Raw genomic sequence first — 24,413 nt, forward strand, 5'->3', positions numbered from 1 at the left:
TTGGATTGTATGGGATCCAATAGACAATTAATTATGAAGGCCCATCTAAAATCTAGATGTCATTTTTTCCCATTGAATGCTCTTTTTTTATGTAAGTTGCTTTCACATTCTGATTACATAGGAGCACAATTATACTATTAAAAAAATGTATGTATGATTAAGTGCCAGTGGCTCAGGCAACTTGAGTTCTGAGGATTGTGGTTTGAAGCCAATATGGGTAAGAAAGTCAATGAGACTCTTTATTTCCAGTTATCTACCATTTAATACTCCATATATGGAGATGTAGCTCCAGTGTGAACTCCACTCCTGACTTAAAAAGAAAGCTCTGCAGCAGAACCCATGCTCTGAGGTCAAGCCCAGGACTGCCATATACCAGAAAACCCCAAAATGTTTGTATGGACTCACAACACACATACAAAAGACTTAAGCAATAAATGCAATTACTTGGGCAGTAAGAGTCACTAGAATAGTTACAAAAATAGATCAGATAGTTGGTTGGAGATCTATTAGGGAAAGAGCTTTTGCAATCACTTTATGATGATAAAATGACATTTTTCAAAACTCATATGTAGTAACTACTGTGGAAGCAATTTTTATTCTTCTTTTTACTGGAAGTTCTTCTTGTTTTTTTAACTGTGTTTGTGTGTGTGTGTTTTTCTTTTTTGGCACTGGGGATCAAACCCCGGACATTGTACTTGCTAGGCAAGAGCTTTGCCACTGAGCTACAGCCCAGCCCTGAAAGTTCTTAGTTTGAAAAAATTTATTTTATTCTAAAGTAGGTTTTTGGTTCTTTTTTCTTTTCTTTTCCCCCCTTTTTTTTTTCAGTTTTTGATTTCTGTACCTTCTGTTTTGTGTGTAAGTTAATCTAATTTGGGGATGCACAGAAATGGAACAAAGTGTGAACTAATTCAACAGTGATACTCACTAGACACTGTGTTGGAAATGAACTCTACAACTTGGAGGGGAAAAAAGAAATGTACTTATTGCCTGACTTATGTGACTGTGACCCCTCTGTACATTAAACAAAATAATGGTAATAAAGTAGGTAAACATGTTGGAGCAAGGGGTGCTAAGCATATGAGGTTGGCTTTGAATGCTTTAATAGAATAGAATAGAATTTTTCCATAGAAAAAGCCAAGTAAGCTGGGCGCTGGTGGCTCACGCCTGTAATTCTAGGAGACTGAAATCCGAGGATTGTGGTTCAAAGCCAGCCTGGGAACAAAATGTCTGCAAGACTCTTATCTCCAGTTAAGCACCAGAAAACAGGAAGTGGTGATGTGGCTCAAATGATAGAGCGATAGCCTTGAGCTGAAGAGCTCAGCGCCTAGGCCCAGAATTCAAGCCCCAAAAAAGAAAAGAAAGAAAAACAAAAAGCCAAGTAAATGTTTTTGATAAAATCCTATATTCTCTTAACTTACCATCTTTATTTAGGTATGAAATTTTTTTTTTTGGCTAGTCCTGGGCTTGAGCTCAGGGCCTGAGCACTGTCCTTGGACTTTCTCAAGGCTGGAGCTCTACCACTTGAGCTACAGGTACCATTTCTGGCTTTTTTCTATGTATGTGGGTACCGAGGAATCAAACCTGGGTCTTTGTGCATGCTAGGCAAGCACTCTACCACTAGGCCAAGCTCCCGGCCCTAGGTATGATATTTTTAAAAATCCCAAATACCTATATAATGTAGGTGTTTACATTTGTTAGAATATTTCAGCAAATTGATTTTTAGCATTTTAGAATTCCAGTATTATTTTAGTTAAAATACATTTGCTTATAATGTCTACATTCAGTTAGTATACAAAAATTGTCCTGTTTGTGCTATACTGAATAAAATAGAGGCATCAGTCTAGTTTTTACCTTAATCATAAAAGCAAAATCATTTTCATTTTGAATACTATCAGTTTTATTTAACATCTAAGAAGGAGGGGATAAAATAAAACATGTGTGTGTTTATCACTTTGGGGGGTTTGTTAAGTGGATACTACATGCTAGGTTTTATGCTGGAAGGTTATTGTTATAGTGGAAAAAATTGACTTCCATCTTAGAATATTAAAAATAATAGTTAATTACAGCTGACTTTTATATCTTTTCCAGAATATTTTCATTAATAAATATTGATTAAATAGAATTAAATGGATTGATGACAAGAGGACTGAAAACTAGAGAGTATGAAATTCTAACCAGACTCAAATATATAGATATGCTTTCTTGTGCCACATTTATGGAAATAACTTACCCTTGGGAATGAGTGTTTAATACAGACCCTCGTTGTGAGTTTGTGAAGGTTTGCTAAATATTTTCTAAGTAATTTTCGTTAAGCAGATGTTAAACGTTGCTATACTCGATAAAGGTCTGTTATATTCCCCCTGAGAACCTTTATGAAGAGGACAAGAAAAAGAACCACATCAGCTTCCAATTGTCAAAATTCAGTTTTTAGAAACGCCAAGACTTTTTCCCAGTGGTTTCCAGATTGAAGAACATATGGACTCTATCTTCTGAGTAAAATACTTTCATTTTCCTTTTGAATTACGTTTAAGACTTCATCCTGATATGAGAAGTGTAAAATGAAACCATAAGGTATTTAAACATCATGTACCTCTCTGTGATTTCTTTTTTCCTTTTCAACTTGGACTGTTAATCACTTTATAAGACTTAGAAAAATATGCTTTTCCTTTTAGAATGTAGTGCATTTATTTCAGACAAGGCTGCATGTATCTTTTTAGGACATGAAAATATGGAGGCTATTCTTGGTGTTAATCCTTCCAATATAATTGCTTTATTTATTTTAATGGATTTTAAGTAGATATCAGTTGTTTTTAGACTTAATATATTAACTCCAGATATATATTTTTTTCCTTATATAAACAGTGTCTTTAACACTTCTGTGGACAAAGTATATGCTGTTAGCAGACCAGAGGCTTACTGTATTTGCAATAAAACCAAGAAGCTAATAGGACATAAAAAAAAAAAAACTTAACCAGAACAGCTTATAATCATTATTTTGAATGTGCAAACAAATCCTTTTCTATAGATTATTTTTAAATTTAGGGAATATAGCTTTCAATATTTTAATTTTAATTTTTTTTTGGCCATTCCTGGGGCTTAAATTCATGGCCTGGGCACTGTCCCAGAGCTTCTCTGTGCTCAAGGCTAACACTCTACCATTTGAGCCACAGCACCACTTCCTGCTGTGTATGTGGTATGGAGGAATTAAATCCAGGGCTTCATGCATGCTAGCAAGCACTCTGCCACTAGGCCATGCTCCCAGCCCTTTAAAAAATTTTTTTGCCATCCTGGGGCTTGAACTCAGGGTCTGGGCAATATTGCTGAGTTTCCTTTGTTCAAGGATAGCACTCTACCTGTTGAGCCATATACCATGTTTGGCTTTTTTGGTTTATGTGATACTGAGGTATCAAACCCAGAGCTGTTTGGAGGCTAGGCAAGTACTGGGTACCACTAAGTCACATTCGCAGCCCCAGCTTTTGACTTTTAAGAAGAAGGAGACGGAGAAGAAGAAGAACAAAACCTACCATAGTCCTAAAGAATGGGAGTTCAAAGGAAATAGCCACAACTAATGTTAATTGTCTTGTTTCCTATTAAAAGATTTAGCAAATTTTATGAACCCTTTGGAAGATTTCTGTATGTCATATATATTTTTGTTTGCCTGAGTAGTCTGTTTTTATTTTTGTTTGTTGTATACCAAGTCAGAGCTTCATGTATACTAAGCCAGCAGCAATCTACCATTGAGCTAGCTACAGTGCAAGCCCAGGGTGTTATTTTAAGACAATGTCTGTGTAAGTTATGTCCAGGCCAGCTAGAACTTGTGATGTTTCTACCTTGGCTCCTGGAATAGATGGTACTGCATCCACTACTATTCTTCTCCTTTATAACCTCCACTTACTACAAATGACGTGGTTCCACATTAAGTCATGTTGGGAATAGTCATTTAGACAAATAAGAATGAAAGTGATTGTTGGATTTCTCTGTGCTATGTCTCTGTCTCAGCACATGCATCTAAGTGAATGAAACAAATAATGAAAAGTAAACTGTTAAGTACATTGATTTTCAAAAGCTGATTATATGTATATAAAGGCAAGAATAGGAACTATCAGACTCGTCCAACAGTGCATTTTCTTTTGTTAGCATTTTAACAAGGTTAAGAAGCAAGATTTACTTATTACAGAAAGGACTTTTAGAGTCAAATGGATTTGTGGCCTGTGTGGCTTCACTGTATCCCAGTTAGAATGTAAAAAAAACTCTGATACAGACATTAAAGTGTCCATATTGGGCCTGCTGCTGTTTTTTTATTTTATATGCTCAGAACTCTTTTTCCATTTGTAGCCTTTCTTCTCAACATGTGTTAGCATTGGAATTGTGAAATTAAGATTTAGTGTTAAAATATATTTAATTCATTGTGAGTTTTTTGATAGCCCATATTAGTTTATTGAGATTAATTTCGACAATAATCTTGCTTGACAGAGCTAGTTCAGCTCCCATTGATGATTTTTTGTTTGTTTGTTTTGTTGGGTGTAGGGCTTGAACTCTGGGACAGACGCCCACGCCGTCCCTGAGCTCTTCAGATCAAGGCTAGCACTCTATCCCTTGAGCCAAAGCACCACTTTTGGTTTTCTGGTGGTTAATTGGAGATAAGAGTCTCATGGACTTTAGTGCCTGGGCTGACTTTGAATTGCATTCCTAACATCACAGCCTCTTGAGCAGCTAGGATTACAGGCATGAGCCACAGGTGCCCGGCTAATTTTTTTTTTAGTGGCAGTTCTGGGATTTGAACTCAGGGCCTAGGCACTGTCCCTGAGCTTTTTTGCTCATGGCTAGAGCTCTACTTCTGGCTTGCTGTGGGGGGGGGAGATTAATTGGAAAGAAGGGTCTAATGGACTTTCTTGCCCACACTGGCTTCTAACCGTGACCGTCAGATCTCAGCTTCCTCAGTAGTTAGGATTATAGTATTAGCCAGCGGTACCTTGCTTGAATTTTTTTTTTTTTTCTTTTTTCAAGTGAACACTACTGTGTTATTTGTTCATGTTTTGTTCCACCTTTTATGTGCTCCCTCTAAGGAACTATTTGCTCTTTAATCTTTCTCTTCCTCTTTTTTTCTCTTCAGAGTTGAATATTGATACTTTCATTATTTGGGTATAAGCACATAAATGCATGACAAACTCATCAACAAAATATTTTAAATTCCTTGCCTCTGGAGATACTGAACTTTGCAACCTCTGTTTTCCTTTGACTCTTTTACTTGATATTTATATTTGGCTATATCTAAGCTATTTTTTTCTTGATCTATAAAGATGTAGTAGAATCTCTCAAGTTTTCTCCTTACCCCTACTCTCTCTGCTGAGATTGAACCCAGGGCTTTATACTGTTAAGCAACCACACTACCATTTGAGCATTTCCAGCTTTAATAGAATCTCAATAGACTGTGGCATTTGTATGGCATTATTTAGTGGAACTGTTTGCATTCACGTTTTCCCCACAGTGTTTTCAATATACTAAATCTAATTTAAAGTACAAATAGCCTTTTTTTTCTCCCTCCCTCCTTCTCCCTTCTCTCCCACCTTCTCTTCTCTCCTTCTCTCTTTTTCTTTCTTTTATTAAGTAAATGTGAGTAGAATTGAAAGATTTGTGTTCACTTTTGAATTCACTTCTCTTAGGCTTTTGTTCCACTGTTCTAGAGAGATTGTTCTTTCCAAGTTTATTGGTAACATGGAGATTTCTAAATCCAATAATCAATTCTCAGTCCCTGTCTTGGTTTATCAGGGCCTCGTGGCATGGCTGATTGCTACCTTTTCCATGAAATGATTTGTCATTTGGTTTCAGAGACCCTGTATTCTTTTATTACCATTGGTCTTTTCTCAATTCTGTACTGACTTATCTTCATTTTTAAACCTCTTTGTTATTGGGGTGACCGAGGCCTTAGTCTCTAGACTTTTCCTTTTCTCCTCTCTGCTCTTACTCATGTTCTGGAAGCAATGAGTCAGTCTGCAACTCTATTATGTAAATAGTCCCCAGCCAAATTATTATATCCCATAATATACTCAACTGTCTACTCAATATCATCACTTGGATATTTAGTATTCATTTGTGCAGAAAAAGTGGCAGAACAAGATATGAATTATGTGGATAAATTCACATCTCAGTCGGTGGCAGAACAAAATAGAACTTTATTTCTTTTTCATATAAATGTTGAAGCATATGTCTGATCAGTGATTTTTGCTTTCCAATCTGGAGTTCTTGCTGGCTGTGTTTGCCGCATTCCTCTGTAACAAGGCTATGGAAGGAATAAGAGAATACAGGGCTGTATGCAAGGAAACATTGTGTGTCAGTCTTAGGAAAAAGGCACATATCACTTCCCACCTGTCAATGGCTAGAACTCAGCTCCAAAGCCAGCTTAACTACGTGGAAAGTGACAATTAACTATCTCATTGTGTGCCTAGGGTGAAGGGTTTCTGCCCTTTCTGCCACAGACTTTTTGATTGGGCAGTTCAAATAAAGCATGTTTAAAATTAAATTTCAAATCTCTTCTCCTTTTTTCTCCTTCCATTTTGCCTCGACTTCACTTTTTCTCTTTTTCCTGTTCTTTTTTTTCTAACAGATCATATGATCTGTTAGTGTGCCATTTTGACTTCGCCTTCAGATTCTGCAGAATTCAGTGGCTTTTCTTCGCTCTAATGCTTCTACTTTTCCCAGATGTCATCATCTCCTGGATTGTTGCCGAAGTCCACATACTGGACTAGAATGTATGACAGTGGCCGTCACACCCAAGATCAGTTTCTTGCTATAGACAGACTAATTCTATTAACATGAATTGGATCTGGTTACTCTGCTACTTAAAACCTTCCAGCACCTCATCCCACAGAGAATGAGTCAGATTCTTTTCTTAAACTCTAGATTTTTATAGGAATCAGTCTTCTTAATAACTGTGCAATCTTATTTGTAATTTGTTATCCCTCCAAAGTGACTTCGTTCTGATGATTTAGTACCAACCAAGTGTACCTTCTTTAGGGCCTTGTTATTTTACCTTTGTCCCTACCTGAATTTCTCTTAGTTAAGTCTTTTTTGAAAGATGAATCAACCAGTTCATTTCTGGTCATCTTAAGATATCAACACGTCTCCTACTCATTCCTTGGTATTTGCTTTTATGTGGTAGTTCTTACCATCTGCCACAGATACAGCCAGTTAGCTACCATAGTTTCATGTTCTTTACAGAGCCTAGAATTCTTGCTATTGGTATGATTACCCGGTGAGGGACTACATTTGCCCAAGGGTAATTATGTGTCTTGGTCAGATCTGTGACATTCCCGTGAAGGACATGAGTGTCAGGCCTGCACTCAGGTTATGGGGCTTCTGCTGGTCATTTCCTGTGGTTTAAGAGTGGGTTTTTGTTTTTGTTTTTTCTTTTTCTCCATCTCTCTTTGCTTCAGGATTTTGACTCCTCTGTTTAAATTCTGGGCTGACATTGCTCCATGTAATATTTCATCAGTTTTGTATATTGCATGTTTGAGACTAGTTTTATGGTGAAAAAAAATGCCTTGAATTTTCTTCCATGCCCTTATCCTTTTATGCATATTGTTCGCTTTATATTTATAGAGAATTTAGGTAGGCTGATTTCAATAGGGCAAATTAGGAAAATAGTGAATTTAAAAATGGATGTTGTAGACTTTCATTGTAAGTTGCTTAAATTATTCCAGTAACCTTACTGGAATAACCTTTCAAGTATTTTTTCCTTTAATTTTTATCTCTTTTCATAGATACTATTCTCTACAGTTGCAATACTTGTTTAAGTCTCTTCTCTGCTTTCCCAAAACTATAATCATGAGTATGACGTGGTCCATGACTGGAGTGCAGCTATGCTAAGAGAGAGTAAGCTGGGCTGGCAAATAGAAGAGTGGCTGATAAAAATAAGACTTGGAAGAAGGGCCGCTGTGGCTTAAAGTGGTAGAACAGTAGAAGAGCTCAGGCACAGTCCCCAGGCCCTGAGTTCAAGCCCCAGGACAAGGAGAGGGGTGGGGGGAGGGAAGAACACGCACAAGAGAGGGAGGGAGGAAGAAGAGAAACGAGAAGAGATGAGACTTGGGTTGTGCTAGCAAGAGTCTAGGTTTGGAGGGATTGCCCACATTTCCTTGTTAGATTTCTCTTCCAGGGAATGGTTCACTTGTTGGGGATCAGTAGATATGGGAGTAATTTTTCCATCTTTCCTCACAAAGGAGACTTCAGAGCAGAGGTGTGTGAAGAGCCTCATCCTGATAAAGAGGTCTTGGGATAAAGTGGTCAGGGCAGGAAAGTGACTGTGTAAAGAAAGAGCATGAGTAACTCCTGGGGCCTGAGACCTTGACTGCAGCTTCTTCCCCTAGACGACAGGGACTTGGCTGAGCATCAAGCTTGGTGAGGGAGAGCAGCTCTCCCCTTTGAGGCCTGCCAGGTAAAGCCTTTGGTGAGACCTGAAAACAATCACACGTTTCTAACCAGGAAAACAGACTCCTCAGATATTTCTTCATGATTTGGCATCTTATTCTATAGACGCTTGTTTGGCTACTTCTTGCATTACACTTTCCAATAGTTCTGGAAACACTTAACTTTACCCTATACTCAGTTTGGCTCTGCTGGTGCCCTGAGAAAGAATACTCATCTGATTTTATTCTCCTAGTTAACATTTTCCAGTATTTTGATTCTACTTTTGGGGTCTGAAGCCCTTCTGTTACCTTCCACTGTGCTCCTTGAGCTCCTTAGCATGTATTGTGATTATCTCTTCATTTATCGGGTTCTCTCATTGGGCTGGGGGGGGGTGGTTGTGAGAGTAATGATTCTTTAATTTCAAATAGCTGAGTTTCCAGTACATAGCACAGGTTCTTATGCATCATTGGTGCTTAGGTTAATTATCTTTTGATTAAATAAACAAGTTCATGAAATAAGTGAAAAATAAGTTTATTTGCTAATACTCTGTCTTTTATGATGTGGTCTGAGCCTATCTTTTCTTATTTCCTACTATCTTTTCTTATTTCCTACTAGACTAAATAACTAAGACTACTTTCAGTTTTCTGATCATGGTATATTTCTTCTCTCTGAAAAGCCCACAGTGTATCTTCTCTCTGCTGATAGTCCACACTTTAAGGATCTTCTCAAAAATCTCCTGCTTCTGAAGTCTTTCCAACAGATGTTAATACTCCTTTCATGGAACTTTGGTCTCTGGATTTTTAGTCTTTTTTTTTTTTTTTTTTTTTTACAATTTGGATTTCATACCACATAATTGTTTATTTTGTCACATTAAAAATTAGATTGTTAATACTTTAAAGACTACTAGATGTCATTATATGGTTGTATATCACATCATCTCATCTAGTGCTCTCCAAAGAGGAGAAATACTCAAAAGATATCTGTAAATGAATTAACCAAAGCAGGATTGATAATTGAGAACAAGAAAAAAAATGTAATGCAGCAGCAGAGAGAAAGAAATAAATCACTTCAGAATGTGAATAATTGCTTCAGAATTGAAAATGCTAGGAAGTTTCTAGGAGATGACAGCAACTATTCAGAGAATCGACGTCCAACTGTCTTAAGAACCTGACAGTGAAACTTAATAACCCTGTTTTCCCCTGTGGATAAGGAGCACATACTTTTTTGCTAATGCTTTAATTTGTCTAGTTTGAAAAGCTTAGAATATATGGGGTTTTTACAAGTTAAAAATCCATTATTTGCTCTCATTTTCCTGAGGGCTTTAGACTAAAGGCAGAAAATTTTGGATTCTGCTAGAATGTTGTTCCATGTAAACCTTTAAAATATTTAAGCATTAAAAAACGTTATATTGTGGAGTACGACACTTTGTTTTTCCTTCTTAACCTGCTACTATTAAACTATGTTAGGAGGATGGAAGGTCATGAGGAGTAACTAACAATGGATATATTGTGTTTGGGAGAGTGATAAAAATATTCTAGAACTAGATTATGGTAATGATCATTCAACTATAAAAATACTGGGGACCACTGTATTTGTATTGTGCAGTCTTAACAAGTAAACTTAATGGTATAAAATTTTACATCTCAAAAATTATCCATGCCGTCAAAAAGCAAAAACTAAAGTTTTTCTGCATTCTTCATCTCTCTGGACAAATAAAGTGGAAATGGTGGTACCCACTCATGGTATTGACAAGTCATTTGCCTTTGTTGGCACCATTCCCTTCTCATTCTCCTGTTGTCTTGTTGCTTTCTTCTGATTTCTCTTACCAATTCCTCTTCTGCATTTTAAAAACATTGGCATTTCTCAGATTTCAGTCTCATCTTTCTCCTGTCCTATGAATAATCTTTCTCACAGGTGTAGCATGACACCTGGCTTACATTAACTACTCATTATACTTTTGCTAGATGCCTGAGTTACTGACTCGAAGGCTGGTGGATCTGCAGTGCATACCCTTCGGCCTCCAGCTTTACATTGGTTTCCTGTTAAATGTTACTAAATATCCAGGACATGGTTTTCTTCCTACCCACCCTTGCTTTGTTTGGACTCATTTTGGTTAAGTGACATCTTTATTCTCTCATTTCCACTTGATCACAAACCTCAATTTTAATCTCATTATCTCCTTGTCTACTTTCCCAAGTGAAGGCCTATCCATTCAATTTCAGGTTGTCTGTCAGATCTTGACCTCTGGCTCTGTACCCATTGTCTTAATCCAAGCCTCTTGTGTAATATTCAAAGCCAGTAATATTCCCCTCTCACATTAGGACTGCTGACATTGTCTCTGCTGACTGCAAAATGGAAAGGCAGCTACTTTAGGTAACTGTACACAGGCATTTGAAACCAGAATCTAAACCTAGGCTTCGTACTTCCACTTTTGCTATTCTGAAGCTGGCTTGCTTCAGTATTTCTTACCCAGCTTCAGGTAAAAGTGTTCTTTGTGTCTTCCTACCTTCTTCTGTGTTATTTCTTTGATCTTGAATGTCTTTTCCACTTTTTTCCCCCCTGTAGAGTCTTGCTTACCACTTAAGTTTCTGTTTAAAAGTCATCTATTCATTGTTTAATCAATTATTTATTAAGTGCTTTCTTTGTAACAGTTGCTGTGCTTGGTCAATGAATTAGATAGACACAAACCCTTGTCCTCATGGAACATACAAAATAGATCCTCATTGAAACCTTAATGAAATCTTCAATCCTCCCAGGCAGGCTTAATTAGTACTTTGATTATAGCTATAACAGTAGCCAATAAGGTATTGTATAAGAAATGTGGTCATGAAAAGCTCATTGCTTTAGAAGTCAGTAGTCTCTATTATTTGCTCTGATGGTAAGACTTAATTTCTTTACCCTTAAAATGAGAATAATAGTATTTGATAATGGCAGGGCTATTGATACCCTTGGTTATAATACATATACATATGTATGTGTGTGTGTGTGTGTGTGTGTGTGTGTGTGTGTGTGTGTGTGTGCCTGACATTGTGGCACATACCTATAATTATAGCACTTGGGAAGCTGAGGTAAGAGTATCACAACTGGATGATATAATATAATATGACACTGTCTCAAGGAATAACACAGTGTTTAGTAGAGTGGGCCCTATACCAGTAAATGTTAACTATTTTAATGTTACTTATTATATTTAATAATCACCTTTCAATTTCCTTTCCAATGACATCATTCATTTTACTTTTTAGTTGTCTTTTGGAGAGTTGATAGTATAATCAGCTCTAGATTTAGATTTCGTCAGCTCAGCTCGTATATACTCCCTGATAAGAAAGAAAGCCAAAGTGAATAAAGAAATGATCAACAGACTAACAGCATCCAGGAAACTTGGGATCATTTCTTGAGTGAGCTGCAAAATTACTTCAGAAAATGTCCTTGGTAATGCATAATTGAGGTTGAGTATCTAAATGGCTTTACAGTATAAATAAATATGCACTGAACAGCACAATGCAGAAAGTCACAACTACTTGAAATATAATTTTAGATAATCAAAATATACACACTGCTCTCCAGGTCATATAAGAATTTCAAATGAAGCCTTGGTAAAGAGTTATGCTTTGGAGCTGTCTCCTGTGCTATGTTGCACAAAATTGGAGGCTCTTTATTTTAATTTTCATGTCTCTTTGTCTTTTGCATTAAAATATCACAGAGCATAGGTCACCCACACTTAGTACTTGGAAAACATTTTTAGTGTTGTTCTTTCTCTATGTCTGCATGGGCAGCATGGATTCCAGTTTGTGAGATAAAGCATTTCCTCACATCGTGTGATGCCCTGTACTACCTGTGCATTATTTCACTAAGATTTATACAGAACGTGAAACCCTTCTAGAACTTAAGCACTTTTATCTTGGAGCTGACAGTGCACAGAAAATGTTTACTACTGCTTTTAAGGGGTTACCATTTATTTAACTTGTAGCTAATGTCTATCATGAATTTTTAATCTAAAAATACAGAAATAGAATCTTGCCAGATACAGAAGTTTTAAACAGCAACAACTGGTAAGATGAAAAATTAAGAACAAAATATGATGTGCCAAAATTTTCTGGGACTTAGAATTCTGCTCTAGCAAGAAGAATTTATTATTGACTTCTGTTAAGATCATCAAGATTTATCAGGTATTGTCATAGCAAAGTAGATAAGATGGATAATGGGAAATGTTTCTGATATGATTCCATTGTGACAATTTTTCTTTTTAAAGCCAGTATTCTTTTATGGACATAGACTCAAGCTACATTACATTTGATTCTGTTGACTAATTATTTAGCTTATAGAATTGGGATGTTTACATTCCTGTCACTGATCTCAGTAAATAACATTGTTTTGGAAACCATTTTGCTTTAACCAAACAGTATATTGTACATCAGCAATGCACTCTGAACTTAACGGCTTTGTTGAAATAATTGTCAATGTTTTTCTTATGCCCTTCCTTACTGAATAGATAATCATTGAATTTTGCCTCTGTTTTGACAACCAAACCTCATCCTGATCTGACTACTTTTTCCTTTGGTAGGCAAATAAATACTCACTGTTTAACTGCTGTTAGTTAAGTGCAGTTAACTGTTAATTAGTACTAATCTGTGGGGCTTTGTTCTTTTTTCTGTCCCTGGGTTTAGATTTACCTTTGGAGTAAAAATAAATAAATAACCCTGAGCTTTGTCTGGGAAGGAGTAAAGGCAGCCTTTTTCTCAGTGAGAACACTTGGGTGAGGTGCCACCCAGTGATGAGAATGTGCCCTGTGTAACTCAGCACTGTGGACAATGTGTGCTGTGAACAGCGCCCTCGGGAGTTGTCCAGCTCAATAGCCATATGATAGAGCTCTGGGCTGTCCTTATATAGCAAAGAATATCTCCTGTGCATATTGAAATTACATTTTTTGTGTGTGTGTGTTAAAGGTAGATGTACGTATCACATATAACTTAAAAACATAGAAGTTTGTTGACTTATACTTGGAAACACTAATAAGACCTCCATGTAATTTTAGCATAAAACTTTGAAATTAGGTCCAAGAATGAAAAAACAAAAGTAGAACAAAGAATCTTAGAATTTGACTTAGAACATTTAATTTCAGTGCTACCCACAACAGACATGTGGTGGTTAAAGATTATACTTTGACTTGAACATTGTGTTCCAAGAGGGTGAATCTGTATACAGTATATTCAGAGAACAGATACCTTGTTTTTTTTTTTTTTTTGGTAGGGGATACTAAATAGTTCTAGATTTTAGAGAAGCTAGCCCCACATCCCTAATGTGAGCACTACTGTAGATTTTAATGGGAATGGACACAAGTGTTATTTATTATGTACGGTGGTGTCAGGAACTTTATTAATTCTTTAGAGGGTAGATTCAGATATAAAGATAATGATATAGATATATTGTGACTAGAGGCATATTTGTAAATTTGACAACAATTTCTCTCATTCATATTTGTTGTTTGCCAGCAATCTGTTGATGAAATGGTCTCTTCACTCTTTCTGAACATTCCATGTTCATGCCTCTAAAATTGCATTTTGTTGGTGGTAGTGGTCACAGGGTTTGAACTCAGGGCCTGGGCACTATCCCCGAGCTCTTTTGCTCAAGGCTAAGTACCCTACCATTTTGAGCCACAGCACCACTTCCAGATTTTGAGTGTTTTAACTGAAAAGAATTTCAATGACTTTTGTGCCTAGACTGGCTTTGAACCATTCTTCTCAGATCTTAGATTCCTGAGTAGCTAGGATTACAGGCTTGAGCCACCAGTACACAACCTAAAATTTGCATTGTTTATGCAACACACATGAGTTGGATCAGTGTGATCAGTTTGCCAACTTTTCACTGGAAAGGACTTTTTGGGAGAGTATCTTTTGTTTTTTGTATGTATGTATGTATTTATTTATTTATTTATTTAATGGTTTGGTGCTGGGGCTTGAACAGAGAGTCTGTGCTTTCCCTCAGTCTTTTCACTGAGAACTGGCATTCTACCACTTGAGCCATGTCTCCAGTCTGTGATTTTGCTGGATATTCACCAGCTCTAGGCAAAAGCTCAAGACCCCCATCTGAGAAATAACAAGACAAAACCAATTAGGGATGTAGTTCAAGTGGTAGAGCATCTGCCCAACAAGCACAGCACCCTGAATTTAAACTCCAATACTACTGAAATTATGTATGTATGTGTGTGTGTGTGTATATATATACATATATATACATATGTATATGTATATATGTATATATATACATATATATACATATGTATATGTATATATGTATATATATGTATATGTATATGTATGTATGTATATGTATATGTATATATACAAAGTGGATGATAAATACAAGTTTTTATTGTTGTTATATTTTGTTTATTTGAGACCGAGTCTTACTATGTATGTAGCCCAGGTTGGCCTTGAACTTCTGAACTTCTGCCTCAGCCTCTGGACGTGCTAAGATCATGGGTGAACCCTACCATACCAGCCATCAATTCTGTTATTCATTGAGTGTAAAATCTGCTCAGTTTGAAGTAAACTTCTCCTGAAACAGTCTAGAATTTACATGGTCTGGAATAAGTGATATGAACTTGGCCTTCAGATTACATTTAATTACAGCAGGATTTCATTGAGAAGGCAGTCCTAAAGTGATCGAGCTTCAGGAGATTTTACATACCATTATGAGGCAACCTAAAGTTCTTTGTTTGGATTATATCAAAGTGCTTGAAAAATTTTGTAGAATATATATTTGAAGACAGATAAATAGTTCGCTTAAATGAATCTTAAAAGAATTTAAGGAAATTTTTACTGTTACTAAATTCTCTGGTCCTCCTACATGGGTGTTTTATTTCAGCCAGTGCCATCATTTTGAATATCTTTTCTTAACATCAGAGAGGACAAAAATAAATGTAATTTTATTTTCTCCTAATTGTGGTTACTACTCGTATAGTCTTTTATGATTTTTGAAACATTTTGTAGTATCTCTGATTTCTCTGCTATATGATAGAAATTATTCTGCAAGTGCTCCGTTAGCCATTGAATTTGACGTCTCTGTATGCATTGTGTAAGAATCCGTTGTTGCTCAATTTAGTAATAATTTTATCATAGCAGCTTAACATCTCTTATAATTTTAATTGTTATCAAGAAGAATGGCATCGTTTAATTTGACACCAAATTCAGAAGGATGGATGAGTGACAAATTAATAATTTACCACCTTTGCATAATACTGAACATAAAGTATTAGAAGGATTGATGGCATAAAAGGTTAACAAATTTTAGCAGCCTTCATTAGCTCTACATGGTCATATGTTTGTGGTGCTGACTGCAATGGGCTTTGTAGGAGATCTCAGTCTAGGGAACTAATTACTTGTGCCGATTGCTGCACTGATGAATAGGCCCTCATTGTATCATTCCCCGGAAGACCAGGAGCAGCCTGTGATTCACGACTGCATCCTGGCTGATATTTGATAATAATTTTAACAGATAAATGTAGGTAGGCAGAATGATGAAGTGCCTATCCAAGCTCCATGACTATCAAAGCTATGCACACAGCCATCTGTGTACCTCCTTTTTCCTTCTCCATGGAGGAGAATTTTATTTCATTAACCTAGTTTAAACAACTGTTGTCTTTTGTTTGCATGCATATTTTATAGGGGTTTTAACATTTATTTTTACATGACATTATATTTTTCTTAAAATTCAGATAGCAAAATAAGAAAAGTGGAATAGTAAAAGAACATTTTGATTCTTTGAAGACTAAAACCTTTACTCATTTTTGTATTCCACTTTGATTGTATCATATCTCCTTCTGATGCATGACTAAAATCAACAAAGAAAGTATTGGTTGTTCCTGTAGTCTCTGATTATTCTGCATTCTCAGTAAAGACCATTAAATTCCTATTGTTTTTTAAATTTCTTTAATGTCTCATTTATTTTCTATAGTTTTAGAGTCTGTGATAATTTTAATCAACAAAATGATTATTTAAAACCTATCTTGAGATTTAAAGATAGCATCTTTAAAACATCAAAAAAGGTTAACTTTTACATGGAAATTTTGGAACTGTCATTTGGTCAAGAATACTAATTTGTCACTGCTGACAGGTATAATTTTATTAGCTCATGAAATACAATTCAGACCTTATTTTGTATTAGTCATTCCTGCAGAAATTTTGTTTATGAAGAAATTTTTTATTTTGTTCATGAAACTTACAGGATTCATGTTGTATACATTTAGTGAATAAATAGGTTCTTGAGAGATTATTTTCTTTTTAATACCTGAAAAAACCTCATATTATTTTCCTTTTAAAATATTCTCCTACATTCTAGATCATGATTACTTGGCAGCAGAAAAAGTTGACATTTGTATGTTGCCATATAAAAGATATATATAATTGGAGAAAATACCATAGAACTTGAATTTTAAAAAGTGTATTTCCCAAAGCATGCTTTTTGATATAGCAATTATTGCACATCATATAGCATGTAGTTTTTAATTAAATATAAAAGCAGGCTACATAAAACAGAAATTCAATCTGATTTGCTTGAAAATAGATTGCTATTTCACTCTACAGGAATGGTTTATTTAAAAACAGTAAATGGAAAAGAAATGCATTTTCTTGTGTTGTTCTAAGCCTCAGGGGCTAAATGTAATGAATATTTTAAGAGATTATTTTAATTAAATTCCTGCACATCTAAACAGAGTAATATTTTATTATCACATACATAACCATGTAACTGAGATATTCATTAAAGTTAACACTTTCTGGACCAAGAATTCATGGTATGATTTACTGACCTTGTGCAAAAAGGCACAAATTAGGAAGAAAAATGAAGGGGGACAGACTTTGATTAATATAGGTAATGCTATACCATATTTATAATAGCCTTTTCCCTATTCTGGTTTATAAATGCAGCCACAGAGAAAGGTGCCCTGCTGAGGCTGAAATGAGGCTGAAATCAGAGCACATGCCACTGGAGTGTGGGGAAACTGATCACACTGTCAGCAATTCATTTCAAAATGATGTATTTAGTGCTCATTTCACCTTCCAAGAAAAGGAAAAGGAATTCCTTAGACTGGAAGGTGATATTGTTATATTCAAGGACATACCTAAGTTAAAGATTGCAAAGGGGAGTGTGAGATGGAGGGAGAATTAAGAGGACGGAGAAGGGGTAAAAAAAAAAAAGGCAAGAGCAAACAAGGAGAGCTTTATGCAGAAATTCAGTGCTACCACGCTGTTTGATAATTGCTAACATATGTGGCTTCTCTGTTTCATTGTAGTCGTCCTCGTGAGTTCTGGCGCCTTGACTACTGGGAAGATGACTTGAGGCGCCGACGACGATTTGTGCGTAACCCTCTAGGATCGACACATCCTGAAGCGACACTAAAAACAGCCGTGGAACATGGTCAGTGTATAAAGCATTCCTTGCCAATAGCAGCAGGTACAGTAGTTGGTAATGAAGAGCATAACTTCATTACTACACAGCACACTGTAAAATGGTACAACACCACATTTCATAGTTTCTGACCATAAAAAAAGAAGTTTTTGTTTTGTTTAGTTTCATAGTCAGTATAGAATCTTATGAAATTATGGTCTCAAGAGTACTTATTTGTTATATTACAATACAAAAGTCAACGTAGAACCTTTGATTTCTAGTACAAGGCTAACATATTTGCCCTTGAAGCAACACATTCAGCTTTCAGTAAATTAATCTCAGAATTCTGCCTTAAATCCATGTATATCAAAAATCGGGCATTTACAAACCAAATAGGTTTCTAGGTTCTGTTGTGTAAACACAGTTTTCCTTCATCCATGGTATTTTAGCAGGAGATTATGAAGTGGAAATGATGGTAATAAATGTCTAAGTGTCCACATACTTCTGAACCTTGATTTGTAGGTTTTGATTGATGGCTCATGGAGAAAGAGAATAGACATTGTTTTCATATGTTTCTATTCTACATCAGCTTGTTATTGGAGCCTAACAAAACATTTCCCCCTTTTTGTCACACTGCTTATGATGGTAATTACATCTAGATAGGAGTAGGAAAACCTGAAAGGTCTCATGGATTTGATAATATTTTTTCTTTGATCATCGGAATATACTCTCACTAAATTATGATTTTTGAAAGCCATTTAAACATGTATAAAAGGGAAGATGGCTCTTCCTATTAAAATTACTTTGCTATTGCAAAATATAAGTTGGCTATTTTTAATAAATCGTTCCTTCTTTTAGTATATTAGTTCAGTGTGCACCAAGTTTACGGTTAACTAGTAATATGTAATATAATTAAGTAAATGCATAATTATACTTAGTAAGGATATTACATAAAACTGAAACATAACAATCATACATACATACATCAGATTCCATGCAATGTTTTGGTGCACGTTAGGATAGTATGAATTTAGATTAAAAATCGGTAGTCTTAGGGTTTGGCCTCAGTCAGGCAGTTTAACCTCTTGCACTCAGCCTTAAAGAGCCATTTCTGGAAGAAAATGTCCACAATATGTCTTCAGATATAACACCAAATGTGACATCAGTCCTTTAAAATAAATGATCATACAGAGAGTAGTCAATAACAAAGTGATCTAAAAGCAATAATAGTCGCAGGGCCTCACATCTTCAACTCCAGGGGGTGGAGAAGGATATAAGATCTAGAATTAATTATGCCACTTTTGCTTTTAGGGTCTATATGCCTTTTATGTGGTGTTACAGATTTTTAGAGTTACATATCCCTTCCATTCCCCCCCCCCCTTTTTGTCTTTTTTTTCGGTTAATAGTATTTGCATTGAAAAAAATAAGTTTATTTGCAATTATATCCTATTGTGCCACACAGATAGCATTTACCATGTGCACTTAAATTTTGAAATTTAATAATCTTTCTTGTCTTATAAACTGTCATTTAGGTGAATTGTGAGTTCTGAGGTCTAAGACAATAATAGTTCTTCCTTTTATATCTAGAGGGGGATGGTTTGTTTTCTAAAATCACACATAGAAAGCTGGTATTTCTTTTATTCTGAAGGAAATAATAGTGATAGATTTCAAAATCTGTGGTATAGATTTAAAGAAGGATTTATTAAGGTACATTCTTATCTGAAGCCGTACATTTAGTCATTTTTGAGGTATTATGGAATTTTTAATAGGTAATTTTCAATTGTATTATTGACCTTTACCTTTCAAAATCATGTAATGTCATCTTTTTAAATTTGAAGCACCTGCAATAATGCTGGGTGGAAATAAAAAGACATTAGTAATACTTAAGATTTTTGTCCTGTTTAGAAGCTGGTTTTACTCTTAATAATTCTGGATAGTAATTGAGAGGCTAATACAGCATTGCTTATATATGATCTATCTTTAAATTGACAGATAAAGATTGAGCATTTAATGTAATTTAATATTTTTTGTAATATTTTGGACTAATCTAATGATGCCTAATATTTAAAACATTTCAAAGGATTTAGAATAACAAGAAATTAAATATGAAGTATATATATAGGAATATGTAGGAAACACTTTGGTAATTCTATAATTAAAGAGACAATTCATATTTAGTATTTACTAAAGTATTTTAATATATCAGTATTATATTTTAGTTACAAAATAATTATTCTTTATGTACATGTATGTTAAATATTAAGAACAATTCTGATGCTTTGAAAATGGATTATGCTGTGGTATTCTTTGGTGTCAGCATAATTATGTTAATACATTCTATAAGCAAACAGCTTAATTTTTAATATTTTATTAAATCAAGTGACTTTTAGTGAGAATTTAATTTATGTTAACGATTGAATTCCATCTTTTTGGATTATGAAGAGTAATCAAAATAAGCATTCAGAATCAACTATGCAAAAGCAGTTGATATAATCAAAAACAATTGAATTATAGTTGAACGTGGATAAGTACTATCGTTCCATGCTCAATTTAACTATTTTGAAATAGATATTGCTGTGAATGGTTATGGGTTTTATATTTTATGATTTTTACTTTTATAATATATATATTCTAATATATTTAACTAAGATAAGATTGACATTTTAAACTGTGCAGTCTTAGAGCATTTTGAATTGCATTATCATTATCCAAGGAAGACATCTAAATAGAAGTGCCACTGGAGATTAGGTGTGTGTCTTAGTACTAAGAGCCATCTTTTTTACAGATTGATTTGATTTGAAGGAAAGCCTCTGGTGTAGAGGTGGCAGAGTAAATACCTGAAGAGTGATGTTCTCTGTTTGGGCGATCAATGCCAGCCCCATGACTCTACTTCTGGCTACCTTCTAGTTAAAAACAAATTTTTTAATTCTGACAATTTAATTGCCCTTCCCAAGTTCACATTAACTTGCTTGGGGAAAAGAGCTTTAGGTAATTTTTCAAACAGAGAACCTCCAAAGTGGTTATTTATAAAAGTCATGTTGTAATGGGAGATTTCTTTAACTTTGCAGGAATGAAGTCGTATTTTTAAATTAAAATGAATACTTCCTCTTATGACTAAACATTTTTTATGGAAATTACTAGCAGCAAGAAAAAGATGGGCCTTTCTCCCATTTTATAATTTTAAATTTATTAGAAATCCATTGCAGTGGTTCCTAACACACTCTTAATGTACAGAGCCCACTTTGGCAGTTATTTATGGTCAGAGCAGTTTAGATCTGGAAGGAACCTGAGGCTAAAGTCTAGAATACCTTCATTCCTTACAGATAAGGAAACTGAGGTGGAAAATGACTGGAATAATATTTGGTAGATAAAGAACGAAGTCCTGGTTGACTGAGGAATATTCTGGATATGTAGTTCTGTTTTCTAAAATTTATTGTTAATTGTACTAGATATTTTAAGTTAAAGCCAGATATAAAACATGGAAAGATTACTTTTAAGGGAATTTTGCTCCTAAAATAGTTTTGAATGTTACTAGATTCAATGCATTCTTATTTTATATGTTAATAGAAACATATAAGGAGGAGTGTAAAATATATCTTGTGAGCTCATGGAATGCTGCAAAGTAGCCTTTTGGTTTCCTAGAAATGACAGATCCTGTCTCAAATCAGCCACTCTCTCACAATTTTGGTAATGCCAGATGATGTTGCTTTCTTTACAGGATCACTATATACTACATTTGAAATTTCTGGGAACCTATAGTAATTTGGTTTTTTAAAAAATTATACTTTATTTTTCTAGAGTATATTTTTCTAGAGTGTATATAGCATCAACTATAGAGGAAATTAATCAGATGAAAATAATAATAATTGATGTATCCCAGTTGAGAATATAGTGATGGTATGTGCTTCACGTCATAATGAGCAGCTACCCATGGATATTTTATGTACGTTTGAAATCACGTTATTTCAGTAGTAATCTTTTATTTTTTATGAAGTGACTCATTCTTAATGTACATATATAATGCATATATATATATATTTTTTTTACTATAACCTTGACCATTGATGATTCCTGTTTACTGACTTGGTGGTTATTTGTTGAAGAGAGTTTGTATATTTCAGCTTGAATAGTTTCTTTAATTCCTTTGTGTTTGTTCTTTCTGTGTAATTTTACTTACCTGGATAGATATCTGGACAGATATGTGGCTTCATATTGAGAGCTTATTCTAAAGAACTTGAACTTTATATTTTGAAAACTAGCTTTTCTCCCAGGACTCATTCTCACAACTGCTTAGTTCAGAAGAAAAACTTCTTAGTTTTTCTATTTATGTAATGATGTTTTATGTAAAAATACAGTTTAGTAGGTTAAAGAGAAATACTTAATGAGAATAAAAGATAGTATTAAGGATAGTTCCTTAATAGTTCCTTAATAGTGATGGGAAGAGATAGTGATCCTGTTCAGTGACTTTTTTTTATTACCATAAATGCTCTGAACTGAACTTTTTGAGGTATAGTCTATTTTCACCTCTAACATTAAACTTATATACACTTTAGACTATTATATAATATATTCTCAGAAGATACCAGAATTTCTGGTACTTGTTTGTAATTGTTGATTGTGTATAAAGCAAATGAAAGGGGAAATTATACCTTTCCCTAGCAAATATAAACATGTAATTATCATTTATTTTATGTTCAGGAAAGTTTTCTTCTAATTTTGAAGAGAAAAAAGTTCTTTAACAGAAAGCTATTAGACCACTGAGAATTGAATACCAGCGCATGTGGTGTGTATTAGAGTACTGTTGGTAATTTTACTGCTGCTAACTTAAAATCCTCAAGGGGGAGTTAATTACAGGAAAACCATTCTAAATATCAGTAAGCTGCATATTTTCTATGACAAGATGTTTCTCAGTTGAGGTTGAACAAATCCAGAATTGAGCTTGTAAAAATAAGTAAATAAATAAATTAAACTGAGTTGTGCATATGTGTACCATATACCACAGGACTTAAGTTTTTGTCTTCATAAAAAGTATTTAATTCAAAAGTTGTTTTGTTTTAATATGACTCATCATGATGAGAATATATTTTAAATATATAAGTCCCAGTTGGAAGTGATAACACACTATATGTTTAGGGGTCATTTAAATGCATGTCAATTTATTTATTGAACTATTTTAAATCATTGCCACTGAGGACTTTCTCTTTTTTTGTAAATGTTTACAGATTAGAGAGAGAGAGTTTTCTTTTTTCTTTTTTGTCAAGTGATCTTGGCATACTTCAGAATCTGTATGGCAGTTATCACAAAGTAACAAACAAACTGTTTGATTTGGTTGTTGGTATGTTTGATCTATAATCCTTAAATTTGCAAATGAGCATTTTAATTCTTGTTCATTATTATTCTGGTTTTCCAATTTTAAATTTCACCAAATAATTAGGTGGAAAATTAATAAGTAACATGTATATTCATATTTACAGAGTGGATTTCCTTCCTTCTTATAGACGGCAAGCAATAGTTAGGAGCCAAGACTGCCATCATATTGCCTGCTTTTTTTTTTTTTTTTTTGCCAGTCCTGGGCTTGGGCTCAAGGCCTGAGCACTGTCCTTGGACTTTCTCAAGGCTAACACTCTACCATTTGAGCCACAGCACCACTTCTGGCTTTTTTCTATGTATGTGGTACCGAAAAATTGAACCTGGGTCTTCGTGCATGCTAGGCAAGCACTCTACCACTAGGCCAAACTCCCGGCCCCATATTGCTTGTTTTTATATCTTGACTTGTCATGACTTTTTTTTTTAACCTTGGGAAAGGTATATAACCTTTCCAAGCCTATTTTCATACTGAAAATGAGGAATTGGCAGAAGGTTTCTGAGAAATGAATTCAAATGTAAAGTGTTTTGAACATTCTTTGCCACATAGTAAATAGTATTATTAAAATTAGTGTCTTTACTTTGAAGAGAGAATTTAGAATCAGGGAAATGAAGAGAATTTGGCATCCTTATTCTTGTTTAAAACCTAACTAGCAAGTAATAATGTAGTATCCTCTACTGAATTATAAAATCTAGAAAATGATGCTTTTTTTTCATTTCTACATAATTGATTTACTTTTAGTGAAGTTGACTGTAAATTGGAAAAAGACTTGCTTTGACTAAGGCAGTGTTTCTGATTGTAGGGCAATGCAATCTAAGAACTGCAATATAAACAATGTCATATAAACATACTGGTATTTCCCTAAAATTTTTAATGGTCATTTAGATACATTAAAATATTCAAATATTTATTGTAATGTTTTAATTTTTACAGAATACATGTTATTTGTATAGCTTCATATTGTGGGTATGAAGCAAAATAAGATTTTATTTACCTGTGGAGTGTATTCAAAGTAATATAGAAGGCTTCTTCCCATGTCTTCTTTGCTGATTCTTTTAAGTTTCATATCAAAATGGTTTACATGATGAATTCATAATAAATATTTTAAAACTGGTTTTACCTTTAATACTTGCCATAGCTACTCCTGTTAAACACCAAAAGCCTTTGATCTGAGTTAATCAAGTAACATACATTTGGTATGTTTAAATATTGTATCAATATTAGTTCTTAGATTGGGCCTTAGGCTCAGGCAGAGACT

The 24,413-nt window shown here is 34.6% G+C and overlaps 1 protein-coding gene across 1 annotated transcript in view; it reads left to right on the forward strand.

The window, feature by feature from the left end:
* Lrba (LPS responsive beige-like anchor protein) overlaps positions 1–24,413 on the forward strand; it is a 400,347-nt gene that overhangs the window by 194,287 nt on the left and 181,647 nt on the right. The window contains exon 38 of the mRNA XM_090356865.1: positions 17,696–17,820. Coding sequence (XP_090212991.1) covers positions 17,696–17,820 — 125 coding nt within the window. The remainder of the gene's footprint in view (positions 1–17,695; positions 17,821–24,413) is intronic.

The sequence above is a fragment of the Megascapheus bottae genome, chromosome 23, assembly GCF_031878675.1.
Source record: "Megascapheus bottae isolate mThoBot1 chromosome 23, mThoBot2.hap1, whole genome shotgun sequence".
Lineage (NCBI taxonomy): Eukaryota > Metazoa > Chordata > Mammalia > Rodentia > Geomyidae > Megascapheus > Megascapheus bottae.